The sequence below is a fragment of the Ornithodoros turicata genome, chromosome 3 (assembly GCF_037126465.1).
Source record: "Ornithodoros turicata isolate Travis chromosome 3, ASM3712646v1, whole genome shotgun sequence".
NCBI lineage: Eukaryota > Metazoa > Arthropoda > Arachnida > Ixodida > Argasidae > Ornithodoros > Ornithodoros turicata.
In genome coordinates this window covers 41,821,956-41,838,998 of record NC_088203.1, presented here as the reverse complement: position 1 = coordinate 41,838,998, position 17,043 = coordinate 41,821,956, and the positions used below count along the sequence as shown (strand labels likewise).

Below are 17,043 nucleotides of genomic sequence, written 5' to 3'. Positions count from 1 at the left end.
GACACCATGCTGCCACCCAAAATGGCGGCGACGAAGACAAACGCAGTGAAGCGGGGATTTCGTGACAAAAATTTTTCACAGACTAACCTGATTTTACGCTGCAAATGTACATCCTAATATAAGTTTCTCGGAAATACGTTTCAACTTATGCTCATCCATCGATATCTAACTGAAAATAATACGTTTTGTCGCCGGTGTTAGGCCTAGTGAACACGGCGATCGCAACGAAATCATAACAAAAACGGCGCTGTGCTGTACAATCTTATATTTCATTGCTGGATTTCATGGATATAAACATTCTTGCCTCTTATATTTCAACTATTCATGGAGATTTGTTTAAAAATCATACCGACAACAGAATGTGTCCCAGCAGGTGGTTCTGCCGGCGGCGGTACAACCCACAGATCTCTATGTATTGGGGCCACTGATCTCGATTGTAAAAGGCTGGATCGCGGATTGGGAGCGCGAGCGTGAAGAAACCGGCCGCCATCTTACTGTACCCACAACAGTCGCCGCAGCGATCATGGCAACTTCTTGCAATTCCGGTCGTACCAACCGTACTGGCAAGGTTACAAGGCCTAAATTTATACAGGTGAGTCACTCTTCATCAAGGAATAAATAGGCGTCCATTCTGTATATTTAGTTGACCATTATGAAGTGTTTTTTTGCCCAAAACGAGCACTGGATGCAGGTTGCTTGATCGCTCTTCCGACGTTCAATCGAGCACACTTGCATTTTACCCGGCGGCAAATACAGTTTGAGTGCATAATATGCTTGAAAGAACATGTTACACTACACAGGTAGTGTTGTCATCAATATATGTGCAAGCACTCGAGCGCTTTTTTGCATGCATTGCTAGCATGGTACACGGTGTTCTCTGCGGAAGCAAGTGCCACATTCATTTCTTTGAATTACCTTCGCGCACATGTTCGGTATTACGTCATAATGAGACCAAGATTGTCACCTTTTTTCATGTATTGGTATTGTTTTGTGCCTTGGTTTGATTTGTGACAAAGAATCCTACGTAACGGTGGTGTGGCGCGACTTGAATAACGCCTTTGTGTCTGAGCTGTATCGTCGGCTTGTTACGATAGTAATAATCTGTAGCGTGTCGTGCTATTTGTAGCAGTTTTTAAGGCAAAAGTGGTCTCTCAATACAGGTTTCGTCATGAGGGCTACCCAGTGAATAATCTGTGCAGTGTGATACGGCTGGGTGTACAGGTATGTATCACGTTCCTCATCCACTGGTTTCTACTTTACAGGAAGGAACAACCTCAGTGCACGCACTGTGGTTAGCCTCTCTCAGTTTTGCATATTTTCTTACATGTTCACATCAGAAACACACCTTACACTTTGGGCTCCTTCACCCAGCAATATAATAATTAGAGATTATAATTCTTTTTAGAAGAGTTCCCCATATTCTTTTTAGAATAGTTAATTTAGAATAGTTTTTAATCTTTTTAATTTTTCGAAAATACAGGGATTGTAAACCACGTTTTAAACTGATGTTTTAACATTTGTCCAATGCATTTATTAAACAACATATTCATTTTTAACTGGTTGCACCCAAACCAATGTTCTGATGTATTATTTCTTTTGTTGTCGATGCACCATAAAAATTGGAATAATCATCATCAATGCAGGTTACTTCACAGCTGCCTCGACATACTCAAGAAATGGGTTCAGAACCTGCGTAATGCCCACAAACTTTGACTACCACAGCACCTCCAGAAAGTAAAGGCATATGTGTCACATGTGATTTTTAAAGGCATTCACAGTATATAATACCTTGTATGAACTGTTGTAGATCTAAGCAGCCTCTACAGTACACTCTCAGAAATTAAAACTTGTCAGGGAACTGTGATAATTGTTTCAGTTAATAGGCATGCACATACGCTATAAGAAGAAAATTATTTATTGTGAATACACTTCTCTGGCTACTCATGTTGTTTACATCTACTGTTGATCACATTCATTTATCACATATTATATTCTTATATATTATTATTATATTATCACATATTCACATTAAATTTAAAATTTAGCATATATGAGAAAATATCAGGAGGGAAGTTGCTATTCATTGCTCATTCCAACCTAAAATTGAGTGCTACAAATTTAGAGAGCGTACCTGACCATTGTCATTCCTAAAATATATATTGCCATTGTAGCAAGGTCACAAAACAATAAATGTAGTCTTTTGCGACCTGCCTGCACGTTCATTGTATCCTGAAACGCATAAGTGCAAGAAATAAATCTTGAACTTGAATAAACTTGATGTTGTATAAACTTGACATAAAATGTTGAATAATATAATGAATGATATAAAATATTGAATAAACTTGGACTCGTATATTCTCTTTACTCATCATCAGTGATCTTCATTACAAAACCATACCGTGTTAGACTTTTTTTTTTGTGTTTCACAGACTGGGTACACGAGGGCCAAAATGACAAAATCACAACTGTTTCAAGCTCCAAATAGTCCTGTTGCAACTTGAAGACCATATGTGGAGCTGCGTTTTTTGGAACATGCTCCACATAACAAGCATGACAAAGTGAGCACTGGATAGCAGGACCCCGTCCCCAAGCAGCTTTTCTCACGCTGCAGTTGTGTTCAACAAAAGCATGCGAGTGCTGCAGAAGGACATTCAGTTTGGCACAACCGCGCCTGCAAATAATCAGAACAAATAAAGGAAGAAGCAAACAAAGAAGGGCTGTACTTCAAAAAGAGATAAGTCCTGTGTCTCAAGGAGGTGTTACCACTTTTTAAGTAACTTAATTGATTAAGCTTACATCACTACCTGATTAACTGTCCTAACGAGTGTGATTCCGTGAAGTAATTATTTGCGCTGCTTCGGTGTGTCCATATTTGCGAGGCAAAGCACCGCTGTCGTTTACTAAAAGGCTCTTTCTAAGGCGATGCTTGATATAAATCATACTAAACGCATACACGGCTAAAACAACGGCTGTGATTCTACAGAACGATCTCTTTCTGCCATGCGAGTATATCTTTTCACGGAACAATTTTTGTCCAGAACCAGTACGGGATATTATATACATGGTTGTTGTTAACCTCAAGTCGGTTCTTATTGAAATATTGGCTGGGAAACGTGCTGTAGTACAATCCCCAGCGCTGCACTGCGGTGACGGTCTAGTTTCGGAATGCAAAACATAACGTAATTACAGTGCCCTAGAAGATTGTAGTGGAAAATGCGACGCTCCCTCTGTGAGGCTCTTGAGGCGGATGCCGCTGTGGGGCGCTGGCGTAGTTACCCCGAGCAGAAACTGGCGCCGGCGTATAGGCGCTTTGCAAAATGTAGTCGCCAACCCTGTGCAAAGCCGGGTCAGTCGAGCAACCCTGTTCGATCGCCGCCATTGTTGATGAGAGTCCGGGAAGGTGTTGCTTCAGTGGGCATGACGATGGCGCAATGTCCACAGCGTTCCGTGGTTTTTCCTATATTAGGATGGCAAAAGGACCTTACAGTGATACCCCCGTTGTCACGACAGATCATTCGGGACTTTTACATGAGTAGGTCGGGCACGGAGCGAAGCTTCGACCGAAGTTATAACTTCTTCGTTGAAGCCTACGTCGACCTGAAAACACTGTGGACAAACAAATGCAAAAAAAGGTGAGATCTCTTTTTCTCAGTCAGTCTTTTACCCCCCACACAAAGCATGTTCCTTCTCCTGCGATGTCTTGTTTGCGAAAACGTGGAAGACTAAGCGCGGTGGTCGCCGTGTACTTTTTCGAGAGGCTGCTCGGGCGATGGAGCGTACATAAATGATATTGTGTTAACGCCTAATTTCCTCGACATAGTGGACTTGTCTTCATCAAGGCTGGGTGCTTCAGGAGCAAGATGAAGAATGCAGGTGCCTATCCTGTCATGTTTGCGCTGGACAAGGCTGTTGGAGTTGTTGACGGAATCTGCGAATGCCCTGCAGGAAAGCTCGCCTGCAACCACGATGTAGGAGTCCTGAGGACTGTGTTGCTTCTCCAGTCAAAAGGGTATTCGGAGGCACCTGATCAGCTGTCCTGCACTGATCTACCACAGCAGTGGAGGGTGCCCCGTGGTAATAAGATTAAAGGTGGCTCTATTCAGTCCGTGGACTGGAGGAAGGTGAGAGAAGGCGGTAAAGTGCTGCCAAAAGTGACAAGACCAAAGGAGTGTCGTGCACATCCAAGGGATGAACATGAACAAGCAAGTGCAAAGCGAAGTCTTGTAGATGACCTGCTCATGATGGACCCTACGAATGAATTTGCTAGGGGCCTTCTTCTAACACTTCAGCCACAGCACAAGAGATCAAGATTTGGCCCAGCCTCAATCTCATCAGTTATGAGTTATCAGCAGTCGACTCTGCCCCATGGTTTTAAAGCTCAAGTGTCTGGAATCTCACCAGCTCGCCAGACCACTGCAAGACCTGTTCCACTGGTCACCTTCTTTCAGGCCTGCGCAACATGGGATCCTCCACTGGAGCTCAAGGCAAAGAGTATTGTGCGGGTCAGAGGTTTATCACTATATCTTCAGACGGCAACAGCTGCAACAACTACTTGATGCTGCGAGGGATTTCTTTATTTACTTGGCCTTTAAATATATCACAACGTCGTTTGCATGCACTTTGATATGTGTTGTGCTAGCCATTTTGCAATAACATTATAGTCCGTGCCTTGGCATAGCGAAATTTGCTTCACCTAGTTTTGCTTTTCCATATTACAGAAACTATGTACCACACGTGTGACAGCGGAAGCGATCGAGAGGAACACGCGCCAGCAATCTGAAAGCCCGACGTGGCACGAAGAGCGGAGGCATCGTTTAACATCTTCACAGTTTGGCACTGTTCTAATCCGGAAAGAGTGGTCTCTGAAAGGACTGGAGAACTTGACAAGGCAAAGGGACCTTTCGAAAGTGGCTGCAGTCAAGTACGAATTCTTGACCCTTTAACCTGGGAATCTGGAGTTGCACACTACCTTTTGTGTATCATAAGGAGTAGCGAGTTTTAGTGCATCGTACGTTATCGCCTTTGCGTACGTAAGGGATAGCGTGGTGGTTCTGCGCACTGCGAGATGCTTTCTTTTGCTTTGCGCGCGCACAACCACCGCTGCATCGTACGTTATCGCCTTTGCGTACGGTACACTAAAACTCTAGTATTGGCACACTTCAAACGGAAATAGTATAATAATGGAACTGAGATTTTCTGACAAGATTTCGTGTGCCCAGGTACGGAATATCCAACGAACCCGTTGCGGCACAGAGGTACAAGGAGGTTCTACACAACATGGGCCACGATGCGGTCATCAGCAGCTGCGGGCTTCTAGTCAGCCCCTCCTGCCCTTGGCTTGGTGCTTCTCCTGACCGGATCGTGTTTGATCCAGTGGAGGATTCGTATGGAGTGGTAGAGATCAAGTGCCCGTATTCGCTACGTGACCAGCAAGCGTGCAACCTTCCAGGGCTCAATTTCTGTTGTGAGGTGGATGAAAATGGACCAAAGCTAAAACGAGACCACCAGTACTATGCCCAGCTGATAGGACAGATGGCCATATCAGGGCTAAGCTGGGGAGACTTTGTTGTTTACAGCAAGGATTTTATTCTGATTGAACGGGTGAAGTTCAGCCAAAGCGAGTGGTCCACCATGAAGGAAACGCTGGACTATTTTTATTTTGACACACTGCTGCCATACTTAGAAACCACTATGTAGACCTCATGAAACTAGTTTGTACATATGCACTTGTGGGAATTTTGAACCCCCTGTATTATATGCCCTGAAAACATAACTGCAATAAATTATAAATCTGATGGTACTTTCTGCTATGCTACTTCCCATAGAGTACCTATTACAAAATCATATGGGTAACATACAACACGTTTATTTATACAGCAAGCCAGCAACAATTATTGACACAATACCTTACTAGTCACAACAGTCTTTCATAAGTGGCGACTGGAAGTTTGTAAGTATTGCACAGACAGTCCACACCTGGTTTGCCAAAGGTGCTAATGATATGGGAATAGAGCGATCAAATATATGAAATCCCTTAATTCGTTGAATCCTTCTTTCTACGTGTATTCTAAGTGCAGCAATATTCTGTGTTTCCTGCACTTCTTCTGGGGTGAATTGGTCTTTTCTGAGAAAAGGTGGAATGTTGAGTCCCACACCTTTGCTCTGGAGCAGGTCATCGATCTTGAATCCTTTATCTGCCATTACGGAGTCCCCTGGCTCGAATGGCAGTTCTAAGAATCCACTTTTTATCACGCATTCCTTGTCAGAGGTGCATCCTGTAAAGAGTTCGGACACAAAGGTGAGCAGTCCGTTTGGGGCGATACCGACAAGTCCTTTGAACGTGTGCGCTGACTTGTAGTGAGAGTACAGGCCAGACTGCGTTACAAATGAGGTTGGCACATCACATTTAACTTCTGTGGCGTCCAGAATGACACGTGTCGAAGGGTATTTCTCACTAAAGTCAGGTGGCATCGCTTCGTCCACAGCCTCTCGTGATAACCACAGTGGTAATTGCGCCAGCTGCAAGTACATAAAATCTATCCATGTTGAAAATATTCTTGACACTGTGCTGATAGAAATGCCAAACAGGGTTCCAAGGTGCTTGTGAAACAGACCAAGCCGCAGCTTCACGAGCACTAGAAAGAGCTGGTTTTCCACGCTGACCTTTTGTGGACGGCCACTCTGTTCACTACGTCTGGTACCTTCATTTCTTATAATATTCTTTCCATTTTCTCCTGGATCAAGGAAACTCAGAAGAGCACAGAAGTGGCCGTAACTTGGAAGGCCTGTGTAGAACTGGATGTCGTCGTCGTCGCTCTTAAACTTGGCAATTCCGAAGGGTGTCACCTGTTCGAGCTCTTGGTTTTCAGCCTGTGCTATCGCAAGCTCAGAGCGAAGCAAGTGTATTTCACTGGTTTGGCTTTTCAGCTGCTCTTGAAGTCGTTCAAGTTCCACTTTAGTTGCCATTTCTGATGCTCTACTTGCAGCAAGCTCTTGTCTCAGTTGAGCAATAACCTCACCACATGCACAACTACTATCCACTGTTGCTGTGAAGTTTTCATCGGCTGGCATTTCATCATCACCGTTGCAATTCGGATCAGCTTGTTCTCCACCACTTTGCACGTCACATTCCTCATTACACTGCCGCTCAGGTACCTGAACACGCTGTGCTGCAATTTCTTCAACAAGGTTCTCCTCGTCTGTAATATCCTGCCGTCTTCGCTTCCGGTGTGTAGCTGGTGGTGGTTCCCTTTCACGAGGTGGCTTTCTTGATGTCTTCGTTTTGCAGAACGGGAAAATAGACGGCACAGCACAATGGTGTAGGTGCCGGTAGCCGTTTGCCACGTTCGCAAGAAAGTCCGTTTCAAGGAAGTGATGAGAGCACACCTTCGTGGCATTGGAAACGGTAAAAAATGTCCCTTCGTCGCGCCTGATGGCAACGATCCACTTCTTCCGGAGCTCGAGATCTCTAGGAAATCGGTGGTAGGTCACCTGCGCGCACAATGGAAATTACAATAATCGGTTCAGTCACAGTTCAACAGCAACAAGTTCTGTAGTCCAAGCATAACGAATGAGTGCATTAAAGAGCGTGGTTGTAGGGAAAAACACTCTTACCTTTTGTCCAGACTTGTCAAGTCGGCCATGCTGCGTGCACAGTGGCACACAACAGTTTACGGGCATGATGACCAACGGAGAAAAGCTAAATGTGAGAACAGCCACGAAGGAAATACAACGCAAGACGATATTGGCGCGCCGCGACGCTCATCAACAATGGCGGCCGGGGGCTAGTTTCCGCTACCTGCACATAGATGGCGCTGGTCCGGGGCGAAATTTGCAAAGCGTCTAATAGACGCTTTGGTGCGCAAGGTGCGCACTTCCTATGATTGTTATTTGTGTGTGCGTGTCTCTCTGTGAATTATTCCTTGTTACTTCTTTCAAAAACTTTTACTACACGACACAGTTCTACCGGCATATGCCACATAAAACAGGAAGCACACGCAATGAGAGAGACAGGTTTAAGCTTTTAGTTATGGAATGATCGCAGGCTATGACGATGTAAAGTTGGCTGATAAGTACAAGACACAAGATTATAACGACCACAGAGTATGAATATATAGAAAAACAATGAAACTGCAATTAAATGCAACACTGGATGCACATAATGTAAAGAACAAAATTAATTACTGGCAGGTAAAAATGACAAGTTTTGTGCAGCGACTGAGCTTCGGATATTTTGCACAGTCGCGTTTCTGTGCTTTGGCTCGATTCAGCGACTTAACAAAAAAATGAAGCCTTGTGGTGACATAAAATACCATAACTTCAGCATTCAATTGCTTGCTATGTTCAGTGCAACCAATGGCATCCTGTCGAGTTCTATGAAGAAGTGCAATGACGTCCATAATGCTTTCATGGTGAAGTTCCTGCGTACTGAAGCAGCTGGTAAACACATTTTCCAAATTTTCCACGAACCTAAGCATAAAGCCTGATGGATACAACAGGCCCCCCTTATCTTTCAGCTGAGTCAGCTGAGCTGCCTGCAGGTTCTGTACATCATTCTTGTCACGAAGCAACAACTTTCTACACATGTCACACTTTGATTTAGACAGGAATTTTCTGGCAACATAGCCAGCTATATAAAAAATTAGTCTCTGGTCGCTTCTTGAGGATACATATGCGACATGGTCTGTTGACATTTCAATTACAAGTTCGGCGCTGCTGAGGTCACCATCTCCAATGAACTTGTCTATCAGAGTCTGCTTTGCGCATTTGTATTCCTCTATGCCGTTTGTACTGAGCAGAGCATCTAACACACCAGGCTCCGCATTTCCATTTGCAACAGATTTTGCCATACTATAAAAGCTAAGGCAAGAAACAGTTATCAAAAACTGTTGTGGTGTTGGATGTGACAGCCTGAGGATTGCCTCACGATGCCAAAAACGTTGTCAAGCGGATCTTGACTTCGTGATGTCACGATGAACTTATACCCGACGTGCCCTGTTAAGTAGTCCATCAGGGATATCGTGGTGGCAATGGTGACCCTTAAGCCCACAGCTGCTTTAAGCTCGACAGAAAGCTACCCGGGTAGCCAGTCTTGCAACGGGGCGCGAAACAATGTGTCTCTAACTTCTTTTTCTTCTTCTCCATCGAGGACTAGCACACTCAAATACCAGCAAAATTTACAGGAAGCTTCACACACAGGAAGCGTCACACATCGCCTTCGTTCGGAGTCACCAAAGCATCACGGAAACCACGCAAAAACAGCAAAAACGCTGCAGCGTACATAGGCGCTTCACAGTTTCTCCTCGGGAATTCGACAGCAGCGCCAGGAGATCCAGCAGCGGCCGTCCGCTCGTCCTTCCTCAGCTATCGGGCTGAAACCGGTTCCGCTCTTTCCACTATACTCTTCTAGGGCACTGTAACGTAATTAAGAATCGAACGGCGTGAACGGCGTCGGTGAACGGCGTCGGTGAACGGTGAACGGCGTCGAACCTGTGAAACACTGTTAGGATACATCAGTATACTGGCACCTTACAAAATTGTGTGATGACAAACAACGATCAATGCTAGCAGGGCAATAAATACTCACAATCTCTGTTGCCTCCCATTGTTTTCTATGGGCACACACAGCACTTTAGGGCCCACCAACATGGCGGCCCGAAGGCACGCCTCTCCCCCACGAGCCCCTCTCCCATGCGCGATCCAGCCTTTATACATAGAGATCACCTTGTCGATATGCGGGAGGCACTTCTCGAGGATCTTGCTCTCACGCGTTATGTACGTGTCTGAGGCTTTACCTCCATAGGCCTGGCTGACGTAGCTAATTAGGCCACCCGGTGTCTCACTCACTAGGATTTTTGCAGTGTATTTTTTCTTGTAATGACTGTACGTCAGGATGCGAGATTTTAGATCTTTTGGTTGTTCAATCTCTATTTCGGTACAGTCCAGAACCAAACGCGTCTGACGGTACTTATCAAAATATTTTGTCAAGCACTGCAGAACTGCTTCCTTCCTAGGCCAGAATACTGCATGTTGCAACACTGTTCTCAGGACTGGAACTATTTCCTTAAAAATGTTGGATGCCGTCGTTCTGTGGATGCCAAATAACACACCAAGCAGTGCAAATGAGACGTTATGGTACAGCTTAAAGAACGTAAGCAACACAGCATCTTCGTTGCTGAGGGAAAAGTCCCTGCTAGACTGCTTGATTCGAACAGTTGTGACGAGGTCGCAGATGTTGTAAAATACTTGGAAGTGTGCTATTCCAGTGATGGCTAACAGGGCTTGTTCATCCTTCACTGTAGATATGCTTATCAGTTGCTTCTTCAATTCACCAATAGTGTTAGCCTGTACTGCTACATCTTGCTTAAGGCTCTGAAGTTCCTCCTGTAAATCTGTAAGCACAAGAAGCAGAAAAAATTTGTAACAAGCTGCCAGAGGGATCATAGCGCCCATTCCCCCCCCCCCCCCCCACACACACACGAATTTGAAAAATCAGAAAACCAGAAACGAAGAACCCTACTCACTTTGCTGTGATGGAACCTGCTCAATGGACTCGAAACGTGCTGCAGCTTCGACGTGCTGGGGCACTGAAAGAGAACAAACAATGAACTGTACAATGCTGTGCCAGCCCCAAGGGTATTATAAATGAATAAATAAACGGTGCATGAGACAAGTGTTGTAAGCAGCACTACAAGGAACATGATGAGAATATGCATTATTTGATTAGTGTCCCCCAAATTTGATAAGACTGCACATTAAAAGCATTTAAGCCTGTGGCTAAAATCACTAAAAGTGACTAACAAGACCACACATGCACATAACAGAGTGGTAGTAAAGGCTGTAGAAGTAGCGAGACGTAGTACAGGTAACTTACCGTAATTGGTCTCATCAGAATATGTTGCTTCGGGGTCTGCTACGCTCATGCCTGAGGATATGCCTGCATTATCAGTGCAGCTGCTCTCGGTCGTCACTGCTACATTTGTGCATGGAGCCCTGCTCTTCCCTGCTGCATCCACGGCAGAAGTGGAGCTTTGGTCAGTGCCTTGGGTGGTAGAACACACTACAGTCGCGTCCATGTTGTGTCGGAAGTCCGGCAAGAATATCTCCCGAAGTGGCTGCGTCGTCTCTGCAAACAAACAGAAGTCCGCCCTATGTTGAAGCAGGCGTGTGCGCCAATACTGCGTCACGATGTATATGCCTTAGATGATGTGTAAGTACGAGGAACTCACCCATCCTTTGTCGTGTCACTCGAGGCTGCGACTGCGGCCGTTTGGCGTCGATGGGACGAACAGGAAGGTTCTTACTGGGGACGGCACCTCGTACCAGCCGACGTGACTTTCACCCTATGAATTAATATACGACCATACGACATTCTGGCCACTGTGACGGTGTCCAGGGCTCCATTCGAACACTCACCGAACATTTTGCTGCCGACGGGGTAGTCGAAGTCATCGTCTTTGAAATGCTTGCTGCAAACACGAAACGTCTTGGAAATCCCTTTTCCCATCCTTAACTTTACTAGCCACGCCTTCCGGAGCTTTTTGTCAGTTGGATAGTAGTGGAAACTCACATCTTTTTCCCCAGCATACGTATTACATTGCGGAACACAGCAGTAAACAACCATTCTGGGACGCCAACAGCACGGAGAGACGGAGAGACCCACCGCTCCGATCCTATCCGTGACGTCAGAGGCGCCGCGACAGCAGAGCCACAAGTGGCCGCTCACGTCGCCAATAAAGGCGGGATCGCGTATGGGAGAGGGGCCCGTGGGAGAGAGGCACGCATTCGGGCCGCCATGTTGGTGGGCCCTAAAACGCTGCGTGTGCCCATTGGAAACAATGGGAGGCAACAGAGATTGTGAGTATTTATTGCGCTACAGGCGTTGATCATTGTTTGTCGTCACGCGATTTTGTAAGGTGCCAGTATACTGATGTATCCTAACAGTGTTTCGCAGGTGCCCTGCATTTCGATTCTTAATAACGTTATGTTTTGCATTCCGAAACTAGACCGTCACTGCAGTGCAGCGCTGGGAATTGTACTACAGCACGTTTCCCAGCCAATATTTCAATAAGAAACGATGTGAGGTTAACAACAACCATGTATATAATATCCCGTGCTGCGTTCTGGACAAAAATTGTTCCACAAAGAACGGTCCCAGAAGGGATACCCGCATGGTAGAAAGAAATCGCCCCGTAGAATCACAGCCGTTGTTTCAAACAGGCGTATGCGTTTAATTTGATTGATATCAAGCAAGAAAGGGTCTTTTAGTGAACGACAGTGGTGTCTTCGATGTAATGCCTCGCAAATATGAACACACCGAAGCATCCCAAACAATTACTGCACGCAATTAGAGCACTGCTGTGAAACCAGGCACGATTTCTGAAAACCCTCTATGGCACTTTCCGCAGTTTGCACACTTTTCTTCAGCGTCAGTCTCTCTCATAGGAGTCACTTTGCATTAACAGTGACTCCCATCTTACATTTTCATGTGCGAGGGCTCTCTTGCACTACACATGTACGGTTTCCCAACTGCAACATGACGATTTGGAGCTTGAAACTGGAGCCCTGGTGTTCCCTGTGTATGAAATGATACCAACTGAATCTTGTCAAACGTGATGTTTAGTGGAAGATGGCTTTCTTGGTTGTGCATTCTGAGTGACAAAGATTAACACGATATGCTTTTGTAAAGATAAGTGATGTTATGCTCTATGAATAAAGAAAATATACATTTTTCAAGTTCAACATTTATTCTGGCATATACGCATTTCAAGATACAATGAATGCGCAGGGAAGTGACAAAACAATACATTTATTGTTTTGTGACCTCCCTGCAATGACAATATATATCACAGAAATGACAACGTACAGGTACACTATGTAAATTTGTTGCACCCAATTTTCATACATGCTGAATTTTAAATTTTTGTTTTGCTGCCTATGTGTTCAGTGTATTACAAATTACGTAATGCAAACAACACTTTGTTAATTTCAAGCTTTTTGCTCCCATCCAAGATATTCCTGTCCTGAAGGAACCGCCCCTTCGACACCATAAATATTCAGTAGGTTTCACTCTGGCAGGCCCTGCCACTGCAAATTTCCTGAATTGAAACCCTTCAAACTGTGTCATAACCTTAAATACGTCAATATTTTTGCAAGTAGTTTACATGCTGGAGGACACTCCTCCTGCAGCTAAGGCAACTACAGAGAGTTCCAAGAGGCCGAAGGTAAACCTACAGCTGCATGAGTTTGATCAACAGTAGTGCATTCTCAAGAAATAATTTTCTTCTTATAGCATATATGTGCATGCCTAGTAACTGAAACAATGACCACAGTTCCGCAACGAGTTTTAATTCCTGAGGGTGTACACTGTAGAGGTGGGTTAGATCTACAACAGTTAATACAAGGTATTATATACTATGAATCAGTGATGGCCACTAAGTACTTCTACTATAACTACTAACTACTTTGCAATGGAGTAGTTTAACTAGTAGTTCAACTACTTTTCAGGCAGGGTAGTTAAAACTACTTCTTTAACTACTGCAGTGTAGTTTAACTACATCTATAACTACTTAATGTTGTCCATCAACACCAATCCCATTCTATAGCGTTCTAAGACCCCTAAATATGAATCACAAGCAGTGATAAAAGTGAAAATTTAGTACACATGCACGGCACAATTGCTCTGCACCTCCGTTCTCATCAAACAAGTAGCTCAAGGTAAAAATCGGAAGCACAGCCATGCCGTAAAGCTTGCGGCAAAATCGGAAGTAGTTGGCGCCTGCAGTAACCTAACTACTGTAGCCAACTACTCGAAATAGTAGTTTAACTAGTAGTTGCACACTACATTTCTGCAAGTAGTTGATAACTACTTTTTAACTACAATCAGGTAGTTTAACTACATGTAGTTAACTACTGGCCCTCACTGCTATGAATATCTTTAAAAATCTCATGTGACACATATGCTTTTACTTTTTGGAGGTGCTGCGGTGATCGAAGTTTGTGGGCACTGCTCAGGTTTTGCACTGCTCAGGTTTTGCACCCATTTCTTGCGTATGTCGAGGCAGCTGTGAAGGAGAGAACATTTGTTAGGTTGCAACTAGTTAAAAATAAATATGTTGTTTAGTAAAAGCATCGCATAAATGTTTAAAACATCAGTTTAAAACAGGGTTTACAATCTTGATATCTTTTAAAAATTTCAACGTTTAAACGCTGTTGTAAAAGAAATTATAGCTTCATCACTAAGACACAATGCTGGGTGAAGGGGTCTAAGGTGTATATAAAGCTCTTTGAAGTGATGTGTTCCATGATGTGAACATGTAAAGAGAATGTACAAAATTGAGAGAGGATCACCACAGTGCGTGCACTGGGGTGGTTCCTCCTCGTACAGTAGGAACCCGTGAATGAGGAACATGATACTTATCTGTAAGCTCGATCGCATCAGACGATGACACAGGTGATGCTCGATGACACAGACGATCCTCCGGGTAGCCCCCGTGAGGAAACCTGTATTGAGGGACCACACTGCTGCAAATAACACGACAAGATACAAATTATAAAGCGCTAACCGCATACGACGAATTCTCGACGGAAAAACGGCCACCGTCACCGTTTTTCCGGTGAGCCGGCGCGAGCAATGGGAACTTCACCGATTTCTCGACGACAGCGGTGGACAGAAAAATTCGTCGAAGAGCGGAAGCGGCCGGTCGACGGCAGCCAATAGGACCGCTCCACGCGCTGTCGTTCCACGAGCGGACGTGCAGGACCAGTGGCGGGAATTTCGGATGCCCGTATGGCTAACCTGGGAAGTGGGAAGGATGCTGTCGCCCGCTCGCTGCTGTCTGAGGGCGCTTTTGTAGCGCTTGCTTCGAGAATATGCATTGACCGCAAGAACTCTTCTGTGTGTCACTATAACTTTTCTATGTGTAGCAAAATATTTATCTGTAAATTTGAAGTCAAAATTTAACACGGAGTAACGAAACGCCCGCTAGGACGCCACCCTCCGCCGCAGTGGAAATCTGTGCATGCGGTTCATCCCGCCGTTTTTCCGTCGAGTTGTCATGCTGGTGGGGAAGTTGGCCGTTTTTCCGTCGAGAATTCGTCGTATGCGGTTACCGCTTTATTATCGCAACAAGCTGACAACATAGCTCAGACACAAAGGCGGTATCCAAGTCACACCACACCACCGTTACGTAGGATTCTTTGTCACAAATCAAACCAGGCACAAAATAATACCAATACAAGAAAAAGGGTGACTATCTTGGTCTTATTATGACGTAATACTGAACTTATACGCGAAGGTGGTTCAAAGAAATGACTGTGCACTTGCTTCCGTAGAGAACACTTGGTACCGTGCTAGCAATGCATGCAGAAAAGCGCTCGAGTGCTCGCACATATTGATTACACCACTATCAGTGTAGTGTAACATGTTATCTCCAGCATGTTATGCACTCAAACTGTATTTGCCGGCGGGTAAAATGTAATTACATTTTACCCGTTAGTTGTTTGATCGCTCTTCCGAGGTTCAATCGAACCCACTTAAGTGGGTTCGATTGAACCTCGGAAGAGCGATCAAACAACTTGCACCCAGTGCTGGTTTTGGACAAAAAAAACACTTCATAATTGTCAAATAAATGTACAGAATGGACGCCTATTTATACCTTGATAAAGAATGACTCACCTGTAGAAATTTCGGCCCGGTATCATTGCCGGTACGGTTGGTACGACCGTAATTGCAAGAAGTTGCCATGATCGCTGCGGCGACTGTTTTGGGTACAGTAAGATGGCGGCCGGTTGCCGCACGATCGCGCTCCCTATCCGCGATCCAGCCTTTTACAATCGAGATCAGTGGTACAACCACTGATCTCGGGTACAACCACGGAAGCAGACGACAATTCCCGACGTGCCTTACGCTCCCTAGGTGGCGCTCATCAAATTTGCACCAACAATCCACACTTTTGCTGATTGCGAGAGGTATCCATTTCAATCCCACCCACTGATCTCTATGTATAAAGGCTGGATCGCGCATGGGAGAGGGGCTTATGGGGGAGAGGCGTGCATTAGGGCCGCCATGTTGGGAGGCCCTAAACCGCAGTGTGCGCCCATAGAAAACAATGGGAGGCAACGGAGATTGTGAGTATTTATTGCGCTGCAGGCGTTGATCGTTGTTTGTCATCACACAATTTTGTAAGGTGCCAGTATACTGATGTATCCTAACAATGTTTCACAGGTGTCCTGTCGTTCGATTCTTAATTACGTTATGTTTTGCATTCCGAAACTAGACCGTCACGGCAGTGCAGCGCTGGCGATTGTACTACAGTACGTTTCCCAGCCAATATTTCAATAAGAAACGATGTGAGGTTAACAACAACCATGTATGTAATATCCCGTGCTGCGTTCTGGACAAAAATTGTTCCATAAAGAACAGTCCGGGATGATATATACTCGCATGGCAGAAAGAGATCGTACTGTAGAATCACAGCCGTTGTCTTAGTCGTGTATGGGTTTAGTATGATTTATATCAAGCATCGCTGCAGAAATAGTCTTTTAGTAAACGACAGCGGTGCTTTGCCTCGCAAATATGGACACACCGAAGCAGCCCTAAATACTTCACGCAATTAGATCGCGCTCGTTAGGACAGTTCATCAGGTAGTGATGTAACCTTAATCAATTAATTTACTTAGAAAGTGGTAACACCTCCTTGAGACACAGGACTTATCTATTTTTGAAGTACAGCCCTTCTATGTTTGTTTGCTTCTTCCTTTATTTGTTCCGATTATTTGCAGGCGCGGTTGTGCCAAACTGAATGTCCTTCTCCAGCACTCACATGCTTTTGTTGAATACAACTGCAGCGTGAGCAAAGCTGCTTGGGGACGGGGTCCTGCTATCCAGCGCTGACTTTGTCATGCTTGTTATGTGGAGCATGTTCCAAACAATGCAGCTCCAAGTATGGTCTTCAAATTGCAACAGGACTATTTGGAGGTTGAAACAGTTGTGATTTTGTCATTTTGGCCCTCGTGTACCCAGTCTGTGAAACACAAAAAAAAA

General features: G+C 44.9%; 2 protein-coding genes across 2 annotated transcripts; one reads left to right on the top strand and one right to left on the bottom strand.

The window, feature by feature from the left end:
• Window positions 1-3,379: 3,379 nt before the first annotated feature.
• On the top strand, window positions 3,380-5,795 carry LOC135386925 (uncharacterized). The gene is made up of 3 exons (XM_064616410.1): window positions 3,380-3,632; window positions 4,719-4,921; window positions 5,220-5,795. Exons 1-3 carry the CDS (start codon window positions 3,621-3,623, stop codon window positions 5,695-5,697), a joined length of 693 nt encoding a protein of 230 aa, XP_064472480.1. The 5' UTR covers window positions 3,380-3,620; the 3' UTR covers window positions 5,698-5,795.
• A 115-nt stretch (window positions 5,796-5,910) lies between these two features.
• LOC135389378 (uncharacterized) lies at window positions 5,911-10,922 on the bottom strand. Its single transcript, XM_064619434.1, has 6 exons — window positions 10,874-10,922; window positions 10,524-10,586; window positions 9,713-10,391; window positions 8,470-8,577; window positions 7,615-7,699; window positions 5,911-7,491 (listed from the first exon to the last, which is right to left on the bottom strand). Exons 1-6 carry the CDS (start codon window positions 10,920-10,922, stop codon window positions 5,911-5,913), a joined length of 2,565 nt encoding a protein of 854 aa, XP_064475504.1.
• Window positions 10,923-17,043: the final 6,121 nt, after the last annotated feature.